The 18,562-nt window shown below is 34.9% G+C and overlaps 2 protein-coding genes across 3 annotated transcripts; one reads left to right on the forward strand and one right to left on the reverse strand.

Moving 5' to 3' along the window:
• Positions 1-946: 946 nt before the first annotated feature.
• Positions 947-5,967, forward strand: LOC110930225 (uncharacterized protein At1g32220, chloroplastic). 2 transcript variants are annotated; one of them, XM_022173481.2, is made up of 7 exons: positions 947-1,147; positions 4,032-4,131; positions 4,246-4,334; positions 4,410-4,465; positions 4,580-4,726; positions 5,329-5,454; positions 5,543-5,967. In XM_022173481.2, exons 1-7 carry the CDS (start codon positions 1,017-1,019, stop codon positions 5,821-5,823), a joined length of 930 nt encoding a protein of 309 aa, XP_022029173.1. In that variant the 5' UTR covers positions 947-1,016; the 3' UTR covers positions 5,824-5,967. The 2 variants fall into 2 exon arrangements, with proteins under 2 accessions (XP_022029173.1, XP_022029172.1); XM_022173480.2 differs by having other exon boundaries at positions 948-1,147; positions 4,029-4,131.
• A 424-nt stretch (positions 5,968-6,391) lies between these two features.
• LOC110930226 lies at positions 6,392-9,264 on the reverse strand. The gene is made up of 5 exons (XM_022173482.2): positions 9,118-9,264; positions 7,935-8,032; positions 7,413-7,861; positions 6,793-6,886; positions 6,392-6,655 (listed from the first exon to the last, which is right to left on the reverse strand). Exons 1-5 carry the CDS (start codon positions 9,190-9,192, stop codon positions 6,622-6,624), a joined length of 750 nt encoding a protein of 249 aa, XP_022029174.1. The 5' UTR covers positions 9,193-9,264; the 3' UTR covers positions 6,392-6,621.
• Between the last annotated feature and the right edge of the window lie 9,298 nt (positions 9,265-18,562).

Genomic DNA, 18,562 nt, shown 5'->3' on the forward strand with positions numbered 1-18,562 from the left:
AAGTGTAAAACCACGATTTCAGTTTCAAAATCGCTTTTGTTGCGAGGAGTGCGCTCTTCTTCAACAACTTGTACAGTTGTCGCCTCATGACACGAGGCTTTCACTTTCGTCTTCTAGTGCACTTCTCTCGGTTTTTCGAATTAAAGTGGATAAGATCTTGCTTCTCATGATTAATAGAAGTAGCTTTCAATTGGGGCAGTGGTGGCTGGTGGGTGGGGGTTAGTGGTGGTGGTGGATAATAGGTAGAGAGAAATAAAGAGATGGGCGAGAAAGAGAGAGCGTTTCTTATATATTTATATATACACACGTATTAATTTGTTAAATTTAGTTTCCTTTTATTTATTAGAATATGCTTAAATAAATGGGTAAACAAAGACTAAACTACCTTTTGTGTCTTTGTGTGATTTAATTCAACGATCAAAATTAACTGGGTTAGGGTCCAAATATGCAATGGCGTAACATGTAAGATTTGCAAACGTTATGCATGATTACCATCAATTTTAAATGTAAACGACGAGCCTTGAAATTTGGTATAAACATAAAAGACAATTTTTATAAGTTACTCTTGTTAAGAAAATGAAAAAAATGTTCATACTTCTTCACACCCCACTAGACACTAGTTAGAATATGAGACCACTTTTCAGTCCAATGCATGATAAAACCAGTGAACTTCAATCAGAAACAGAAAACAATGACTTGTCGTCGCGGGTTAAAGAACACCGCGTAGACGAGTATTTGAGACTAATCTCACATAGTCATCTTTCCATCCCCATGTTGCGTCCCCATTTCCTCATAGAAAAGTCAATCTATCCCGCTCTTTGTGTGAGCCACTAGTTCGTCATTTAACTCATCAGGAGAGTGACACAAACTGTATGTTGGTCTCATACACACTACTAGGTACATAAACATTCGTAATCCTTATATAATATATAGAAATGAAAAAAATGGTAACCCAACAAAAACAAATAGAAGTCTGGTTGTGGTGGTATTGAAAAGAACACGAAGAAGAACAGAAGATGTCTTCATCGCTATCGTACGCTGCTACCATTTCCAGACCCTCTTCTTCTTCTCCATCTCTTCCTTCAACCGCTCTCTTTCCCTCTGCTTTCCCTTCGCATTTCTCACACTCCATTTCTCACACCAATCGGTACTGTATGCACTTTTTATTCTTAATTTTCATTCTAATTAACCTCTTATTATGCGTAATTCAACATTTGAACACCATTTATGTCAATTACTTTTATAGTACGGCTTCTAGGGTTCTGTTTAATCAGTTAAGTGTTAAGTTTTTTTTTTTAATTGTTGATGAATTTGGTGAAATCTAGAGTGTGTTTGTTAAATTAATGAGTATTTGTTAGATTATTTGATTGTAACTTGGAAATCTTGCATGATTTTTGCTTGTAGTTAATTTTTTTAAGGTGTCTGTTTGCAGAAATTGCTAGGGTTTTATTTCCAGTTATTATTGTGGATTGTGTGTATTCATGTTAGAGAGATTTTGTAAGGATGTGATAGTGTTGATTGTTTTCAGGTTTATCAATTTATCTTCAATTGTAGTACAAATTGTTGTTTAGGTGAGAATGTTGGTGCAACTTGAATCCAATATTTCTGAAAATTAACCCTGGCTCAGTGGTTGGGCAATGATGGTGACAAATCCATCGAGGGGGATTCGATCCTGAGCCACACCCCGGTCTTCATTCGGCTGTTACTTCAGCGAGACAACTCGTGTGGAGGCTGTACGGTTTCCGCGGGAACGCCGTAACCAAGTCTGACCAACCCAGCGCGGGCCCGGTTTAGACAACGTAAGTCTGGGCAAGTCTTGGCTAGGGCCGCCGTTTAGGCGGTGTGACATTGGGTCACTCAAAAAGAAAGTCACCGTTCAAAAAAAATATTTCTGAAAATTGTTTTTTTTTTTTTGGTAAAAGTTTAAAAAGGAAGTAGATTAAAGCCATTTTGATTTCAAATAACGTGATGGGTCTTGAATAACGAGTAGTTTTTGAATGAATGATTCTTTGAAGCATATGTAAAACATAGTTGTTAATGGCGAAAAGCGACATATAGCGATAAGGTACCTATATGCTACATAGCAAATAGCAATACACTAAAAAAAGTTAAATCTTTTTATATGTATATTATATCAAAATACCCTGGTATATACGCTATTTTACATGCGTACTCAACAAAAACCTAAAATTCAGCTATTTTATAGTTATATGTAATCGCTATTTATAATTAAAAAAATAACTGAAATCCCGCTATTTATGGCTACATACCCTGTAGCGACCTTCAACCTATACGCTATTCGTTATAGTGACCATAGTGACCGCTATTGATAACTATCATGTAAAGAAGCCATTGTTCGCTGTTCCAGTGGACGTGCAAAAAGAAATCAAAATGCCTTTTTTTGACATAAGACTAAGTGTTACCGACTAACGCCCCTAGCCACGTGGCCGTGAGGGGGCGTGACACACCGTGCCAAGGGGCTTTAGAAGGTGTGAAATCGGAGGTGGTGTTGGTGCTCTAACGGGACTTTGAAAATAAAAGATATTATTTCTTATATAATTAAATACACCACACATAATTGCACTTGTTTTTAGTTTTTAAAAATCTTTTGTTAATTTTACTCAGTTATTTGTCTAAATTAGTTAATATAAGTAATAAGATTTAAATAATTAGATAATGATTAAAAAATGATTGAGGTGCGGTGAAAACCAGTGAAACCAAAACATGGTGCTTTGAAAAGAAAGTGAGTGAAAGTGGTCTGGTGATGCGCCAGTCACTTTATGATATGGTAGTGAAAAAAGATGAAACGGTAACACATGGTCTAATTGTTGTCTACATGCACATGTGGCGCCACAAGTGTATTGAATTAGATTTCTAACTCTTACCTAGGGCTGTAAACGAACCGAACGTTCAGCAAACAGTTCGTGAACCGTTCGGCGGGAAGTTCGTTTATGTCTGTTCGATTAGCTTAACGAACGGACACAAACGCAAAATTTGGTTCGGTTAGCTACACGAACGAACACATGTTTCTTTCGTTCGACTGCGTTCGTGAACGTTCGGTAATATGTTCGGTTACGTTCGTTCGTGTTCGTTTGATTATATTAAAAAAATAATAAATAATAAACGTCATCTAAACATATTGAAAACTTGAAACCCTATTTTTTACTAAGTTAGCTAAAATTTTGGACATTCTAAGACATTTTTTGGGATAATTATGTCTAAGTTAGTTAAACTTTGAATAATTATGTCTAAGTTAGTTAAACTTGATTCATCGTGGTTGTAGTAGACTTCTTGTGTTTTGACTTTTCAATTGATGGTTGTAATTAACTACTTATGTCCAATGTTTAAGGATAACAATGTTTTTATATTTTATTTTCAAGTTAAATGTTCGTTTACGTTTGTTTTTATTTGCTTGCGTTCGTTTGTGTTCGAAACCAGTGTTCACGAACTGTCGTGAACAACTGAATTTCCCTAACGAACGAACACGAACATAAACTTATGTTCGGTTTGCGTTCATGAACAGTTCGAGAACATGTTAATTTCCTTAACGAACGAACACGAGCATGGCCTTGTTCGTGTTCGTTTGGTTCGTTTACAGCCCTACTCTTACATGTCCCTCATGTACATTTTGCCTCAAAACATAAACAATTGCGTGTTAAAAATGTGACGGATATATGAGTTAAAGACGTCATCTTAGTTTGCTCACACCATTCGGGTGTCTTATCAGAATTCTGCCAAATTAGGTAAAGGATAACTGTTGATAATGATACCATTGTTAAGGAAACTAAATTATGAACCTTTTTAAAATTAAATCACAACAATTGAAACATAAATATGTGATTACACTATAGGAGGTTTTATGCATTAAAATTACGTACTGGAATATTGGACTATTTTCAACACGATTAACTCATTTGAAAATTTTTTGTTTTACGTGTTTGACCGGTTAGAAATAAAACATATCCTGAACCGAACCATTCATAACTAGGGCCAAAATCGTCACCTCTAATCAGTTAATTGTTTTTCAGCAGATTTTCGAGGTTTGGTGTCAAGTGCAGCTATGCTGATGCAGGCGTAAAGGACACCAATTCTTTCACTATAGACGTTGAAGCTAATATTAAGGCTGAGAGGGTCCGAAACTCCGAATATGCACATAGATTATATATTTCGTTTCATTTTGAAAATATTTCAGTACGTCAATAATTACAAATTAAGCATCCTCATCAAAATTCGTCTTTTTATCAGCTTGTAGTGTTGGGAGGCAGTGGCTTTGTTGGTTCGGCTATATGCAAGGCTGCAGTATCAAGGGGTATTGAAGTCATAAGCCTAAGCAGGTGACTAATATATTCAAATATATGATTATATGAACTTTTATAAAAATAATGCTAGAATTTTTATGAATATTTCAGGTCAGGGCGTCCGAGTTCTTTGGATTCATGGGAAGATCAAGTAAGTTGGATCACAGGTACACTGATGATATTCAAATTTCGACATCATAAGTCAAATACCTAAAATACCCCTCAACAGTACGTTTTCAGTACTCCCTCCCGTCACCCTTTTTGATGTTTGTATGTTTCAGGAGACGTTTTCTATGTAAATTGGGATGAAGTACTTCCAGGTGCTACCGCAGTGATTTCAACGATAGGAGGTTTCGGTAGCGAGGAACAAATGCAACGAATTAACGGCGAGGCAAATGTCGTTGCGGTAAATGCTGCCAAGGAATATGGTAAGATTTTTTAGTTGACTTTTGACCCGTTCAACTCACTTTCATATCAACTAGTGGTTTTTCTCCACGCTACGTGGCAAGAGCTCAGTTGGTATTGGTTCGGTTCTTTCCGGTACCGGCACTCGCTATAGCAACTGAAAGAGAAAACTAAAAAAATAAAGTTGCGATATGCCCAAAAGGATATCGACACGTGTTTTATATCAATCGAAAACTATAAAAAAAGAATACCAGTTCCTGATACGACCGATATTTGTATCGATGTTCGGTTGAAATCGGCTCGATTCGTCACGTATCAATACTCGTATAGTTTACGATTAAAAAAATGTGTTTTTTTAATATTGTTATCGGCACTCGTATAGTTTACGATTAAAAAATGTGTTTGTTTTTTTTTATATTGTTATTGGCACTCGTATAGTTTACGACTTTACGAGTAAAAAATAAATTACTATTCATTGTCGGTTTTGATTTGATTTGATACGATAGCAGCACAATATCCCTTTTCAATAAAAATCAAAATATATATAATATCAAAACTTTAGATTTACTATTCATCAAGACTTCCTATTAATATATATAAACTTAACGGGCTCGTTTCCTTGCAGGAATTCCAAAGTTCGTTTTGATCTCGGTGCACGACTATAACTTACCGTCATTTTTACTTACGTCTGGATATTTCACCGGAAAAAGAAAAGCCGAATCAGAAGTTCTCTCCAAATACCCCAGTTCTGGTAATCCAAAAGAATCTTTTCACATTCGACAATTTGTTGTCGTGAACTCGTGATGCTTACGGGCATATATGTAATTTTACTTATGCAGGTGTAGTCTTAAGACCTGGATTTATATACGGGAAAAGAAAGGTCGGTGAATTTGAGATCCCGCTTGATTTAATAGGCGAACCGGTGGAAAAACTTCTTGAAGCAACCTCAAGCTTCACCAAACCGTTGAATGCTCTACCGGGGTCGGATCTGATATTCGCGCCGCCTGTTAGTGTGGATGACGTGGCACTAGCCGCGGTAAACGCGGTCAAAGATGATGATTGCTTTGGGGTTTTTACAATCAACCAAATTAAGGAAGCTGCAGCTGGGGTTAAAGTGTGAGGTTGTGTCACAAGTTATGGATATAGTACATGTATAAATAATTAAACATGTATATATTGCATCATGTTGTAAGAAGCTGTAACTAATAGCTATTTGAAGAAATGCAATACAAACATGCAATGCAATGCAATGAATTGGGAATTAGAATTCTGGATTTACATATACTCATTTTGTAAATCTTAATAAATAACTAATATGCTAAATATATAATAGATTTTGTGAAAAGATAAAACCTTAAATGATGCATCTTTTTATAAAGAGTTAATTACTATTTTCGTCCCCGTGGTTTGTTAAAAATCACTATTTCAGTCCATTAGTTTAAAAATTGCGATTTCAGTCTCTGTGGTTTCACTTCCGTAACCATTTCAGTCCCTTTACTAACAGAATAAATGGATTGAAATGGTTACGAAAGTGAAATCACAGGGACTGAAATGGTTACAAAAGTGAAACCACAAGGACTGAAATCGCAATTTTTAAACTAATAGACTGAAATGGTGATTTTTGACAAACCATAGGGACCAAAACAGTAATTAACTCTTTTATAAATAACCACTTAACTCGAAATAAAGGACCCATAACACATATTTAAGTGCACAAAACTTTAATCATAAGGGATAATGTACACAAACAGATGATGCTCAATAAGTACCTTCATTGTTTACTGCAACCTGCACCATTTAACTATATTGAAGCTATGTCATAGCTTGATTAACAATCTTCTTTATAACTTCTTAATCAAGAAAGCTTATATATAATTCCAAACAAGATCCCGAGTTGGATTTACATATCGAGACATCATCATTTCTTTGCAGAAGCCTGCTCTGAGAGATACCTGCAAATACGAACACACAGTTACACCAGCAGTACAACGAAGACCATGTTGACTTTAGCGGTCAACTTGACCATTTCACAATTTTTTATTTTTTTTTACAAATTAGTTTGAGATAAAAGAGCAAATAAACAACTTACTTGCCGGTATAAAAACCCGCAGAAAACCAAGCATTTAAGACAGCCGAAAGATCCGTCTGAGACGTCGTCTCTCCTTCTTGCTCTTGCTTTCCCTCTGCGCAATTCAAAGACAATATATTTACATTAAAAAAAATGAGTAAAATGCCATTTTCGTCCCTGAAGTTTGGCTAGTTTTGCAACTTTCGTCCAAAGGTATGTTTTTTCGCATCTGGATCCAAAAGCTTTGAAATTTTGCCATTTTCATCTGGCTTGTTAACTCCATCCATTTTTCTCTGTTAAGTCAAAACATATTTTCGTCTTTTTTTAACTTAAAGGGCAATTCAACCTTTTTCACTTTATGTACAAGCATTTAGCATAACGTACAACTATTTAAAAAGACAGAAATACCCCCTTTAAGTTTAAGAAAAAGACAGAAATACCCCTTTAAGTTAACAAAAAAGACAGAAATACCCCTGCCTAAACGGAGAAAAATGGATGGAGTTAATGAGCCGGATGAAAATGGCAAGATTTCAAACCTTTTGGGTCCAGACACGAAAAAACAAACCTTTGGATGAAAGTCACAAAACTGGCCAAACCTTAGGGACAAAATGGACCCACTAAAGATCATTCATCATACGGACCTTTATCAAATGAACGGATAGCTTTATCCACCGCTCCCTTTGCTGCTTTAATAAAACCGTCATCTTCTACAGGAGCTGAATTTCCATTATGAGCAGATGAGGTCGAGTATGGACACACATAGGGACGACAAGTACACGCAGGCGGGCCAGAAGTTTGGGGTGCAGACACGGTATGGTATTGAGAATCATAACCAGCACCATAGTCGTAACTGTAACCTTGTGCGTCCCAATTGCCATATTGGTAAAGCTGTTGTAAAAGTTTTTGCCGTTGTTCCTCAACGGCATTGTATTGGTTGAGTAGAAGATTATATTGTTCTACACTTTCTGTATTCACGTTACTATAATATGAATCTTGAACCTGATCTCCGTTTGATGGAATCGTGTGTTGCGCAACGACTTCAGAAGTACACTTTTCAGTTAGTGTGATGTTATCTGTCTCCATATATGAACTATACACAAAATAAACGACAGTCAATTGCAATACGCTTTGAAGACAGCTTGATGTATGTATACACACAATACCTTTTAGCTTCATTGCTTTTTGGTGAACTTTCTTCTGTATCTTTTGTGATTCCTTCTTCCTTTAGAGAACCGTTGTCACCTCCTTTGTCATGCATTATCTGAACATAAAGACATCCATTTTGAAAAGTTACGGAATAACTAATGCTACATGTTGCAGAAGTTGCAGCCCGCATTGTATATACCTAACCCCGTGGATCTACTTTAAAAGTTATACTGAAATCATCTATGCATTTGGTGAAGATCAAACAATGGTGCACTTTGCAAGTGAGATGTCCCGTATGGACTAACTCATGCCATAAGACTTATGCATATATTTCGTGTTCCATAAGTTTATTGTTGATCGTTCACTATCTTGTAAGCGAACTTAATATTTTTCTGTAACACAAAAATCTAAAACTGGAATTGCAACATCCATTTCAACATATCTGTGTACAAATCGAAGAACAGAAAAAAAAAAGAAAAAAAAAACACAATCCCACATTATAACATCACAATCTTTTCATCCATTCAGCTTACAATTCCAACCTAGATGAACCTAACTCACTAAACGGCCAGTCTGAACCCACCCGCCATTACGATATCACTTCAAATGCCACTTTTCTTGCCCATCACTCACATGTTTGCATACGTGTCCACAAATGTTACAACTCATTCAATTTTTCCCACTCTATAGGCCCAATTCAGTGTTTAAACTAAGCTAAATATCAATTAGAAGAATATAACCTAACTATCCAACAAAATACATCCATAGGCTGCTTAAACCCTGGGGCGAAGTATAGAAGGGTCAGGGAGGGGCGCCCGACCCCCCGAACTCCACTCCTACCAAACATGTACAATAAATATTTCTAAAACCACATATCAATCTACATAAAGGCATCAATCAATTTATAAACAGCATACCTCATATATATATATATATATATATATATATATATATATATATATATATATATATATATATATATATAACACTAAACCTAGTTCTTTTTTTAATCACAAATACAGCAAAATCAATCAAACAAGCTTAAGAAAGTTGAGCAAATCTAAGCAATATAAATAAAAATAAAGTCTTTTTTTTTTAGAATTAATAATCTTTTCCCTGTAATAATTTCAGTGCTTTCAATTAGAAGTTGATACAGAGAGTGTGTAGTTGTATTTGTGAAATGGGTAGAGAAAAGGAGACCTTATATTTGGAAATAGCGTCATCAAGGGCTTTAACAAGAGCTGAATCATCCCAAAGTTGTCCATTTTTCGCCATTGTTTTCTGCAGGTGTGCCGCAAAGTGTCAACACTTGGAAGCGCACTGTATATAAATGGAGATGCTAAGAGTTTTAAAACGCCCCATGTACTTCTAAATAACACACTTACCTCCCTCATGTTTGTATTATGAACTTCCATTCAATATTTTCATATATCGTATTTGGAAAATTACATAACAATGACAGGTAAACATGCAATAAGCTACGGCGCAACCCTATTTTGAATTATAAATAAAAGCATATTCTATCAAAAACAAAACCCTGGTTCTTCGACATTGAGAAGTTGCGGTGAACGAACTTCTGCACTCTATCTAGGAAACTAACAGTTTTAGGGGCAAGAGACCCAAAAGTATCAAAGGTAAAGAGAATGAAGATATGTTGATTCTCAGCACAAATTTTTTCATGCTTAGCGACTTTCTTTGATTCTGCTTTCAATATAACCTAACCAGCCACTAAACGGTTTTCCCTGAGCCAACACCCCGATAAGATCCATACAAGCGTGTTTCCCACCAGTGAACACAAGAACATCCGTTGGCCGAAGAGTGGATGTCGCAGCCCCCGACCCCACCCTGGGAGCGGACGCCGCGAGCACGAGCCGGTGGTATCGGTGTTTATAAATTTTGCAGCGGAATCAAAACACCAGGATCGTAGTTAGGAAATAAATTCAGAGTTTGCAAACCACCAAACTTTTATATTAAACAAATGGGATAAAAACCCATATTTCATTTGTAATAGGGATAAACCCTAACTTGCTGAAAATATAATTTCTTTTATTTAGGTAACTAATAGCCACTTTATTTAAGTCTTCAGTGTTCCATAGCTGGCTTCTAATAGCTTCACATCAAGTTACCTGAAACGCGTTTTAAAAATATTTTATCAGCAAGAAAATACTGGCGAGTACATTCCATTTTGTAAATGTTATACTTTACAGTATCAAGAGTTTTTACATTTGTTTATATCTACCAATTTCTCAAACAGTATTGCTACTGGGGCACAATTTCCCCCGTGCTTGTGATTATGCTATCATTGGCTAACTCTTTGTCCAAAGGTAACGAGTGTCAAGTAATGTATACAAAACCCCACATACCGATAGTAATTGTAGAATACAAAAACTTAATCATTGTAATTATAACTGATAAACATTTAGGGTTTTGTAAAGCATTTTAAATAAAATGTATCACAAAAGTTGATAAAAAGGAGAATGACTCACATTGTAAACTTAGCTTTTTCTATAAGCTTCCTGGTCATATTTTCTGATTATTTTCTTGAGTTCCTATTAAAAATACACAATGCACGCGAGTTAGTATAATAACCCAGTTCAACTTTATCAATACATCACGAGACAGAACCCCAACCTAGTTCACAAAGCATAGCCTTTATCAGGCAGAGCTTTGGCATCAGTTGCTGGGTTCCAGATCAATCGGACAGAGTATCGAATCAGTGATCAGGGGTTAAAACACTTACAACGCAGAGCTTTGTGATTTTAGGGGTATATTATCGAGCTAATATTGAGAGAGAAAGAAAGAAACCTGAACGATTTGAAACGGCAAACTGAAGCACTATTTATAGTTGTTCTGGTATCCCGTTGCGCCCCGCGACCGTCGAGGGCATTGCCCGTCGCGGCCCGCCACCCCCCTTATAGCTAGGTTTAGGACTGACTAGTCAGCGTGTAGGTGTGACACGTGTCGTCAAACGTGACCGACAAGATATGAGGTCGTCGCGCCCCGCGACCAGGTTAAGGAAGTCTGTCGCGGCCCGCGACAGACGTGTAAACTTTATTTTTTTTTCATTTTGTTATAAAAATAACAATACGCGGGTTCCAACTTTGATTTTTGGTTAGTTTACTCGCAATATACCAATTTACCTTGTAAATTCAGTTTTTAAAATATGTGATTGTAGTTAAACCACATTTGTGTTGGTTGGTTGTTAGTGTTGATGGCAGGTGGTGGCGACTGTTGGTGCTAATGATAGGAGGTGGTGGTGGTTGTTGGTGGTGAGAAGTTAGGGTTTTTAAAAGGCAACAAGATACCATGTCTTAAAAGGGAGGATGGGAAAAGACAGAGTTGCCCCTCATGTGAGGGGCACGTGACTGTGTTTTAACGTTGGAAATGGATGACGTTAGGGGCGGGGAGTGAAATAGAGATAAGCTGAACAGATCAGGGAGTAAGATAACTATTTTTAAAGGATTATAACAAAACCGTTAAAACGACCAAACCACGTGGAGCAAAATGGAAATTTACTGTATTCTAAGGGTAACAAGTAAGCTCTATTTAGGGGGTGTTTGGCCTAGCTTTTATTTTTTGGTTTATGCTTATATTTTAAAGTGGCTTATAGCTTATTTTCTATCATTTGATAAGCTCTTTTTAAGTGTTTGGATTAGTTTATAACTTATTTTATATCATTTGCCCTTACATTCTTCAAATAAGCTAAAAAATCATCTTCAAATAAGCTGTTTCAAATTAGCTTATATAAGCTAATAAGCATAAACTTAAAAAGCTAAACCAAACACTAAATTAAGCTTATTTAAAAAAAAGCTATAAGCTTTGTTAAAAAAGCTAGGCCAAACACGCCCTTAGGTCGTGGGGTATGGGGCTTGGGTTGGGGCGTGACCCCTTGGAGCTTGGCTTTCAAGCCGGGCGTGGGGCGGAATGGCCATGCTAGTTGGCTGAATCTCATTGGCTCACCCGCCACGTCAGGCGGTTTTTTTAAATTTCGAAATTTAAAATTCAAACGGTCCCCCCATCTTCTCTAACCGCCACCCGGGTCCCCCAAAGGCCTCTATATATTGTAACCCCAACCCACTGGTCCCCCCATCCCACGAACCGAAACCCCACCGGCTACCCAGTCTTGAACCCGCTACCCCGCTGGTCCCCCCATCCCACGAACCCAACACCGCTATGGCCCAAACTCGAGCGTTTCAAGGCTTACTACGAAGCCGTTCCCAGTGGCGAGTTAAGCCACGAGGACCGGGTGGCGGTGGCGAACATAGAGTTTCGAGGCAAGGAAAACAAGGCGTTCGACAAGATCGACCTTTTTGAAATTTTTTTAACGCTCTAGGTTTGTTTATTTTGTAATTTTTAGAAATTATGTAATTTTTAGGATTATGTAATTTTTAAGAGAGTTAATTACTGTTTTCGTCCCTGAGGTTTGTCAAAAATAACGGTTTCAGTCCATTAGTTTAAAAATTACGATTTCAGTCCATTAGTTTCATTTTCGTAACCATTTCAGTCCACTAACTTAACTCCATCCATTTATTTTGTTAACTTTGAGTTAACTAACTAATTAAGGGACGGTTTGCGTCAGTTTTAGAAACACAGGGACTTAAGTGTAAACTCTAAAACATTAAAACAAAACAAATAGTAAATTCCAAAAAATCAAAAATATTCCAAAAAAACCAAACAAATTCCAAAAAATTATAAAAAATAATAAAAATTCTAAAAAATCATAAAAATTCTAAAAAATTCTAGAAAAATCCGTTTCGGCGCGAACTGTTTCGAACCCGAACCGTTTCGAGCTTAACCGTTTCGACGCAAACCGTTTCGACCCGTACCGTTTCGAGCCGAACCGTTTCGACCCGTACCGTTTCGAAGCCGAACCGTTTCGAGCTGAACCGTTTCGAACCGAACCGTTTCGACCCGTACCGTTTCGAAGCCGAATCGTTTCGACCCGTACCGTTTCGAAACAGTTCGCGCCGAAACGGATTTTTTGGATTTTTTAGAATTTTTATTATTTTTTAGATTTTTTTGGAATTTGTTTGGTTTTTTGGAATTTTTTTGATTTTTTGGAATTTACTATTTTTTTTTGTTTTAATGTTTTAGAGTTTACACTTAAGTCCCTGTGTTTCTAAAACTGACGCAAACCGTCCCTGAATTAGTTAGTTAACTCAAAGTTAACAAAATAAATGGATGGAGTTAAGTTAGTGGACTGAAATGGTTACGAAAATGAAATTAATGGACTGAAATCGCAATTTTTAAACTAATGAACTGAAACCGTTATTTTTGACAAACCTCAGGGACGAAAACAGTAATTAACTCTTTTTAAAATTTTAATGAAGTTGTAGGTTTTTTTTATAAATGTTGTGTGATTTTTTATAATTTTTTTGTATATTTTTTTAAAAACTATTCTGCCACGCGGTGCACCCAACCCAAGCTCAACCCACGCCCCGCCATACCCTACGGACACATAACCAGACAGTGGGGGCTTCCTTTACACATGTCAACAAATGCCCCAACCCAAGCCGAACCCCCCAACCCACCATACCCCATGCTCTTAACATGTCCAAGTGCAAAGTACAAAATGCAAACCACAATACCACATCTCATCTTGGTCCCGTCTCAAACACACCAAAAAACATATCATGAAAGTCTCCTTCTCCCTTTCATCGTCCTCCAAACCCTCAAACTCCACCTCCCGATCTTCCTCAAACGAAAACAACAACAAGGAATTCATAACACACTTCGATCCATCCAAACCCCCAACCGATCCCCCCATCATAATCCCCCCAATTCCCAACGAATGGAACCCCCAAAATCAACCAATGATTATCGACCTACCCAACGACCCAGACATTGAAACAGACCCCAATTGCTCTGCAATTGATCGGTTGATGTTAATGAAGCTGAAAAGTGATCTGAAAAGGTTGCCGGATGACAGAGGGTTCGGAGACTTTGATGATGTGAGTGTTGAAGAGTTTGCACGGGCGTATATGAAAGGGTACGGGTGGTATGAAGGAAGAGGTATTGGAAAGAATGCTAAAGAGGATGTTAAGGTTGTTGAGTTTACAAATAGGGCTGCTGGTCAAGGGTTAGGGTTTGTTAGAACCACTGATAGTGATTGTAAAAATTGAATAATTGTGTTTAGTGAGAAGGAATGAATGTTATTGATTTTATGATGCATTATATGAAGTTTTCAGTCTTTTTTCTTTAACCCCCAACTAAATCACGGGAATGCTACGAGCAAATGCATCCCCTCCTCCGTAACAGTCAGAGTATCTGAGTCACCAAGCCACCAGTTCTGGGTAAAATCCGCCCGTCCGAAGGCCCACTGCGGTTCCGAAGTTCCACTGCGGTAAAACCGAGTTCGGCTTGGTTTAAGAAGTTTGCAGTTAGTAGCTTACTTTGAAAGGGTGTAGGTGTTTACAGTTGTTGGGTTAGATATTATTGATTTTATGATGCATTATATGAAGTTCTAGTTGGTAGCTTACTTTGGAAAAGTATAATTGATGTAGCTGTGTGTAATCGTAGCTTGACCCCAACAAAGTGCATTTGTCTTCTTGTTAAGTGTCCATCTTAACTGTGTGTAATCGTAGCTTGAACCCCAACAAAGTGTTTAAAGGTAGGGATGAGCTCGGTACCAAACCGGTACTGAAAATCCTCAAAAACGGGTACCGAAAATATTCGGTACGGTTTGGTACCAGTACTGGTATTTGAGTGAAAATTCGGTTAAACACCGGTACCGGACCGGTAATGAAAATTTCAAAAGCGTGTACCGAAAATATTTCGGTACGATAAATTTGGTGCCGGTATCCATTTGGTCATCCCTACTTAAAGGTAGCTTACTTTGGTAAAGTATAGAGTGTGACTTATCTGTTCTAAGAGGACCCGGGGCACTTACGTTATTGCCCGTGATTCTTTTCTACCACGGGGTGGAACACCGCCGCCTCTCAATCTTTAACGCGTTATTTTGAAAACGCGTTAAACGTATAACGCGTTGAACTTGATCAATGAATATGTATTAACTTGTACATTGGGTATTAATACTTGTACATTGGAATCTCATCACTAGTGATACCACCCCCCCTACATTTCTATCACTAGTGATAGAATATTGGTTATACACATGGCATGACTTGATTGGATAGTGGGAGTGATAGATTCTATCACTAGTGAACCACCCCTAGTCCCCTAAAAAAGTAGCTTGCTTGATGAATACATGTTGACTGGATACATGAAGTCTTGTTTGATGATGTGAGTGTTTTCTAATCATGTTTCAGTACATTTTTTTCTTTATTTGTTCAACAACCACAAGTTAAATATATATGTATATATTTTTTGTTCTTGATTGAACATTATGCAAATGATACAACTCTAAACTGAGTATGATGATGATGAGCTATGTATAGGGTGTAAAAAAGTTGTGTTACTCGAGTCGGTCTCAAACCTAAATTGGAGTTTGTTTAATAAACGAGTGCGAAGAGAGTTTGAAAAATTGATCTTGGTTAGTCCCGCTAGTCTAAAGGAGTCATTTATTTACATAGATATTAAAATATTTAAGGATCTGGTGTGGTCCGATGGTGATAAAGGGGGTGAGTGGTGGTGGTGGTGAACCGTATAGTCTTCTAATTAACAACCCAAGATTAGTTCTAGGCGTGGGGAAGATGGGTGGAGGTGGTGTCGGCGTCGACCTGTTAGGAGAGGTCAAGAGTTGGACCAACTCTATAACCTGATGCAGCTTATAATTGAATTTTGATTCAAATCAAAGAAGATAGGTGGATTTGGGACTTTGATGCAGAGGAATTGTTTTCGGTTAAGAGTATTCATATCCTTGTCCTTACCGGATGGGCCCTATGGAGACAAGGTGCTACGGCGCCTATTAAGGTAAATATTGTGGGTTGGCGTGTTTTATTGAATCGCTTGCCAATCACACCAAATTTGGTGGATAGAGGTATATATATACCGTGTGTGTTTTGCCCGTTTTGTGATTCGATGGAGGTGACTGTAGATCATTTATTTGGCTCTTGTGTTGTTGTGACACGCGAGTGTGGGCATTGGTTTTTAGTTGGCTTCAGATTCCTTCACCATTTTCAGTTAAGCCGATGGATCTTACGGCCCGTTTGGTTGACAGGAATCCATAGGATCAAGGGAATTGGAATTTGAATTCCATTCCTTTGTGTGTTTGATTGCACAAATTAGTTGAAGAGAATTGGATTTCAATTCCAACAAAATCCCTCATTTAATAGAATTCAGATTCCTTCAAAATTTCAAAGGAAAGTTTAAAAAACCACGGGAATCTTTCCAAAGTTACGGAAATAGCCCCTTGCCTCTTTTATTTTTGTCTAAAAACCAAAAATAATAAAAAAATCAAAAAAAATCTAAAAAATCCAAAACAAATAATAAAATAATAAAAAATCCAAAAAATTCTATAAAATAAAGAAATTCTAAAAAATCAAAAAAAATAATAAAAAATCGAAACTATTTAAAAAAATCAAAAAAAAAAAATTCTAAAAAATAATAAAAAATTCAGAAAATTCTAAAAAATAAAAAAAATCTAAAAAATCAAAAGAATAATAAAAAATCTAAAAAAACCCAAAAAAAAATCTAAAAACCAAAAAAAAAAAAATTTAAAAATAAAAAAAATCTAAAAAATAACAAAAAATACAAAATATTCTAAAAAATCAAAAAAATTCTAAAAAATCAAAAAAATAATAAAAAATCTAAAAATATCTAAAAAATCCAAAAAATTCTGAAAAATCAAAAAGCTTCCAAAAATAAAAAAATAATAAAAATCCAAAAAAATCTTAAAAATCAAAAAATTAATAAAAAATCTAAAAAAACCCAAAAATAAATCTAAAAAGCCAAAAAAAATTTAAAAAATAAAAAAAAAATCTAAAAAATCCAACAAATTCTAAAAAATAATAAAAAATTCTAAAAATCGAAAAAAATTCTAAAAATCTAAAAAACCCAAAAAAATTCTAAAAAAACCAAAAAAAAAGTTAAAAATAAAAAAAATTAAAAAGTCAAAAAATAATAAAAAAATCCAAAAAATCGAAAAAAATCAAAAAAATTAAAAAAATATTTTTTTGAATTTTTTTGATTTTTTATAATTTTTTCGATTTTTTATTATTTTTTAGAATTTTTTGGATTTTTTAATTATTTTCTAGATTTTTTTATTTTTAGGATTATTATTATTTTTTAGATTTTTTTTTTTGATTTTTTAGAAATATTTTTGATTTTTTAGAATTTTTTGAACTTTTTAATAATTTTTAGAATTTTTTTGATTTTTTAGAATTTTTTGGATTTTTTATTATTTTTTAGATGTTTTTTGAATTTTTAGGATTTTTTTGGATTTTTTATTATTTGTTAATTTTTTTTTGATTTTTTAGAAATTTTTTGTGAACTTTTTCTGATTTTTTAGATTTTTTTTGTTTTAATTTTTTTTATACTTTTGAATTTTTTGGATTTTTTTAGAATTTTTTAGATTTTTTTGTGATTTTTTTATGATTTTTAGAATTTTTAGAATTTTTATAATTTTTTGGATTTTTATTATTTTTTAGAATATTTTTGATTTTTTAGATTTTTTTTATTTTTTAGAATTTTTTGAACTTTTTATTATTTTTTAGATTTTTTTTATTTTTTTATTTTTTAATTTTTTTTATACTTTTTAATTTTTTGGATTTTTTTAGATTTTTTTTTTGAATTTTTATAATTTTTTATGATTTTTAGGGTTTTTTTGAATTTTTATAATTTTTTATTGGATTTTTTTTAAATTTTTATCTAAGATAGTTGTTTTTAAAACTTTTGACAATTGTTTATAACTAGGGGTAATTTTGTCTTTTTAGGTATTTTTAATTTCTAATTCCATTAATACATTTATCAACCAAACACATCTATGGATTTCAAAGGAATCCATCAAATTCCAAATCAAATTTCAATTCCCATAGGGATTCCAATTCCAATTCCTACACATTACGCGAACCAAACGCCCCCTAAGGAATATGAGATATATTATTCCATCCTAATGAACCCCTTGTAGTGACAAGAGCTGAAAAAGTCGAGGAAATTTGAAACACATTTTTTGTCATTCATGTTTGTATGAAATATATATGTTACTACAAGAAAAGCTCAAAACCAATTTTATTTTTAATTCAAACAGGTTGTATTATTATTATTTTTTTTTCAATTATGTGTATTGTATTAAACTACATTTTACTTTATTCTTTGTATATGACTAAATACATTTACATTATTCTTTGTATGACTAATTGCGCTCGTGTCTTTCAAACTATAACAATAGATCATTGAGGCATTTAGTGACATAAGAATTGAGATTTTTACAATGTTTTTGTTTTGTATAATTGTTAATCAGGATTTAAGTTAGTTTCAATGAGGTTCAATCCTCAACTATAAATCAATATTCTTTATTTTAGGATTTATATGTGTAAAATCCAAACCAAACCGAACCCATGGCGAAAACAAAAACCTGAAACCAAACGATTTCATATGTTAAATAAAAAATTTAAGAGAAAAATGCAATTTGTGTCCCTGTGGTATGTCCCAAACATCAACCTGAGCCCTAAACTAAATTTTTGGTTTTTTGAGCGCCTGACTTTATGAATTCATAACACTTTTAGTCCTTATGTCACACTGCCGT

This window comes from Helianthus annuus, chromosome 3 (genome assembly GCF_002127325.2).
Source record: "Helianthus annuus cultivar XRQ/B chromosome 3, HanXRQr2.0-SUNRISE, whole genome shotgun sequence".
Lineage (NCBI taxonomy): Eukaryota > Viridiplantae > Streptophyta > Magnoliopsida > Asterales > Asteraceae > Helianthus > Helianthus annuus.

Bases quoted from the DNA above. Each gene is read 5' to 3' on its own strand.
- LOC110930226 (XM_022173482.2), bottom strand. From the start codon at position 9,192: ATGGCGAAAAATGGACAACTTTGGGATGATTCAGCTCTTGTTAAAGCC. The intron at 6,887-7,412 runs GTCCGTATGATG...TGAATTGCGCAG, and splicing joins TATCCGTTCATTTGATAAAG to AGGGAAAGCAAGAGCAAGAA. The intron at 6,656-6,792 runs GTAAGTTGTTTA...TCGTATTTGCAG, and splicing joins GCGGGTTTTTATACCGGCAA to GTATCTCTCAGAGCAGGCTT.
- LOC110930225 (XM_022173480.2), top strand. From the start codon at position 1,017: ATGTCTTCATCGCTATCGTACGCTGCTACCATTTCCAGACCCTCTTCT. The intron at 1,148-4,028 runs GTACTGTATGCA...ATTGTTTTTCAG, and splicing joins TCCATTTCTCACACCAATCG to CAGATTTTCGAGGTTTGGTG. The intron at 4,727-5,328 runs GTAAGATTTTTT...GTTTCCTTGCAG, and splicing joins AAATGCTGCCAAGGAATATG to GAATTCCAAAGTTCGTTTTG.